The sequence below is a fragment of the Toxorhynchites rutilus genome, chromosome 3, assembly GCF_029784135.1.
Source record: "Toxorhynchites rutilus septentrionalis strain SRP chromosome 3, ASM2978413v1, whole genome shotgun sequence".
NCBI lineage: Eukaryota > Metazoa > Arthropoda > Insecta > Diptera > Culicidae > Toxorhynchites > Toxorhynchites rutilus.
The window spans coordinates 120,609,985-120,613,636 of record NC_073746.1 but is presented as its reverse complement, the minus strand read 5'-3'; the positions used below and the strand labels follow the sequence as shown (position 1 = coordinate 120,613,636).

The window sequence follows — 3,652 nt, the reverse complement described above, 5'->3', positions numbered from 1 at the left end:
AGCACACTCGTGCATTTTTTGAGTTTTTACAAAGTCATCAAATGTTATTGTCGCCTTATTTTTTCTTTAAGGCTATTTTTATCATTTCGAAACATACGAAATGATGAAATGTGGTGTGTTGATGCAACACTTCCGAATGTATCACTCTTGGAAGAAACTATGATAATGTACAATAAGCATTTTTTTCTGAAATCCGTTGTTTTAATGAATGTCCTATGATTTTATTGTAACTTAAGGATTTGGTGTTTTTGCGATGGATTTTCCAAATTATAAAGCTACTCTACACAGATTATCCCCCAAAACAGTTGAGCATTTTGCTTAATGAAAATAAAATCGTGATTCCATGTGTTTTCCAGAACATTGTTTGGAACCCGCTTCCCATGATCCACTTCGTTCGTTTCAATGTGGAACATTCCTTGAACAAATAGTATAGTTTAGCTGCGTAACACCATGTTTGGTATCGTTATCACCCAGTACCTGTGCTTATAATACTGTTGATAAGATATCGCTAAGCACGGTGGAAGCACACATCAACGTTCGTCAACATTCTGTATTGCATGGGCGTTGATGGAAGTGCTATTTTTCGCAAAGTCGCCAAAATCGCGTTCATAGTCAACCATATTTTGCAAATTCAATAGATAAGTTGGCATTTCATTGTCAAGCTGAACGCCGTAGCTGTTTTTTCTAAGAATAAAAGTTCTGCGGGGTAGTCAATAGTTTGGAAATATCCAAACAAAATGGCGTCCGATAGAAATAATCTCAATATGGGAATGAGATGTGTGAAATATATGATTTTTGTTATTAATTTCATGTTCTTGGTAAGTTTTATATTTGTTAGGCTTAACTTTATGTTTCCAGAGTAAAAATGATTAGTGGCTGTCAAGATCCCGCTGCCGGAGCACAAACTATGAAAAAAAAAATCGATTCAAGTCATGTTTTGGAAAAAGTGCTTGTCCCTTCTAACTAATCGAATGTATTAATCATTTGTGTAATGAATCATTTCCCTTTCTCGTTTCTGCGTAGTTGTGTATTGTTCCTAAAATCTATGAATCACATTAGCTTTCTCTACCAGGCTTATCTATCAGTTAGCTATAACGATTTGCTTTCAGTATTTCAATCAATGTGGTGGTATCTGAATACATGTTTACTTGCCCTGAAGTGGAAAAAATTAGATGTTCGAAGTAATAAAAAACCTTTTCATAATTTTTTCAGCTCACAGCCATCCTCCTGGTTACGGTTGGAACAGCGATCAGAACAATTTTTGGCGATTTCGATACATTCATCGATTCACACTTCTTCTCTCCAGCCCATTTGCTGGTAGCTATCGGGTTCATAATGATGGTTGTCTCAATATTTGGATGTATCGGAGCAGTCAGAGAGAGCACAGCTATGATAAATATTGTAAATCAGGCTCAAATTGGTCCTTCAAGCATAACAACATCTTTTTTTGTAGTACGGTGTTCTTCTGGCTATAGTATTCATTCTAGAAGTTGCGGCTGCAATTTCGGCCTTTGCACTTCGCGGACAAGTTAGCGAAATGGTTCGTCGTACTATAAATGTGGCGATGTATGACTATACTACAGATCCCTATGCCCAACAGTCTATGGATTATATGCAAAGGGTGGTATGTATAAATATTTCCTTTTTCTATGTGGGGCATGATCATAACCTCTTTTAATGACATACAAGCTCGAATGCTGTGGTATAGACTCGTATATGGATTGGGAGCACTTTTTGCTTAATACCAGCAACATCGAAGTACCTCAATCATGCTGTATCGCGTCGACCCTGGAGGAAAGCTGCGTTCCTTATTCATATGGTTGCTACCCTCGGCTAGGATTTGTCATTGCCCAAAGTGCCGCTTTGATCGCTACAGGGGCAACTACGGTAGCCTTCGTGCAGATCCTGGGAAGCATTTGTGCTTTCATGTTGGCCCGCACTATCCGTCGTACAAAATCTTTGAGGGAGACACGCCGTTGGCAGTTGCAGCAGAGTTTGGGTATCATGACTAAGCCGCATGATCCGAGCTACACTCAGATGGAGAATACCGAGAAGGATGCTGACTCAAAAATGTATTCACCCAACAGTCCCAGTGTGAATTAAATGACTAGATAGTGCATAGAAGTCGGAATGTTACTTAATTGACAAAAAAATGTTGTGTTTTCTATAATTGTGATTCTTCTGCCATAGTCAAAGCTGATTGTACTGTGTTGTTTATAACACGTGTAAAAATAAATCACTTTCGAGATATGATTATATTCTATTTCAACCTTTTTTTCAAACGAAATCATAAACCAATCGAACGATTTCAGTTTTAAATCTATCAGAATTGATACTATAGGACTGTCCAAAAAGTGCTAGCCAATTTAGGCGCATGGTTGTTCATTTTACTTAGAGAAAGACCCAACCCCCTTATTTGTAACGACAATCTATCACATAAAATCCTAGTTTTTTTTTTGTAATGTCAAATCGGAAGTCCCTTTTCTCGATACTTTAAACACTAGTAGTCCTAAACCAACTGCCATTTTGGAAGTGAATATGGTGTCTTCCGGTTCTTCCCAAACGGCCCTAAAGGCCGGAAGTGGAGTTCACCAAAGGAAGTGTTAGAGACTCTCGATTTTAGACACTCACTCACTGGATATTTCTCCACGTTTAAAAGATTCGAAAATAATTGAATTGATTAAATTACATTTTTAAATTTGTTTCTATTTTCTATTTTATAGTTTGACATTGATAGAAATGTTACCTTTATGAAAAGTAACGATTTGTTTTCAATTTCTTCCCCAACATTTCCCGTCAAATTATTTGTATAACTGTTTGGTTTCTTCCAAATTCCACTTTTCCAGACTTTCAGCAATTCTCTTCTTTTCTAAGACTCCTAAGCAGGTTCGTCCTAGCAAAAACATCCTTCATGCCGCTACAACGGACAATTTTCGTTAGATAAAATCGACAAAAGTTTGCTCGTCCATTGAGCTCTCCTCAGCTCGGAAATGTTGTGACGTCACATTAGGATTAGAATAGAAACAAGAAAGTAGAAAAATAAGGAGATTTCCTCCTTACATACATACAATAGGTGTGTGTGTATTTCCTCCTTATTTTTTTTTTTGACGTGGGACTACGTCTAACCGGAATATATGGAGGGTAAAATGAAAACCTAAACACAGAACATGCAGGAAAAAATGAAAGATTTCGAATGCTTATAGCTCGAACATTTCGTACTGGATAGGAGAGATGTTTGCATCACTTGATAGGGAATATTTCTACGCATCTATCGCAACTAACAAAATGTTGTTTTTCATTAGATAAACAATTGAATAACTGTAAAATATTAGGCGTTATCTAAACGCCCTAACTGCATCGTTTTGATTGGCCCGATTTACGGTTTCCCTAACACAGCCATCAAAACCAAGCAGCCTTGGGGAAATCGGCATTGCAAATACATGAAAGTAGGGGGACTTTTGTTCTCATCGAAAAATGTTCCCTAACACAGACTTTAAAACCAAGCAGCGAAATCGGCATTGCAAGCACACGAAAGAGCCTAGAGGCGAGTGAACTGAAAAGTTTAAACCCTCTTAAAGCCAAAAAGAAGAAAAAGAACACACGAAAGTAAGGGGAGCTTTTGTTCCCACCGAAATGTGTTCCCTAATAGAGA

The 3,652-nt window shown here is 37.5% G+C and overlaps 1 protein-coding gene across 1 annotated transcript; it reads left to right on the top strand.

Annotated features, from left to right (window-relative positions):
- The first annotated feature begins 532 nt into the window (after positions 1-532).
- Positions 533-2,263, top strand: LOC129778385 (CD63 antigen-like). The gene is made up of 4 exons (XM_055785259.1): positions 533-818; positions 1,213-1,401; positions 1,454-1,624; positions 1,690-2,263. The coding sequence occupies exons 1-4, from the start codon at positions 738-740 to the stop codon at positions 2,101-2,103; spliced, it is 855 nt and encodes a 284-aa protein (XP_055641234.1). The 5' UTR covers positions 533-737; the 3' UTR covers positions 2,104-2,263.
- Positions 2,264-3,652: the final 1,389 nt, after the last annotated feature.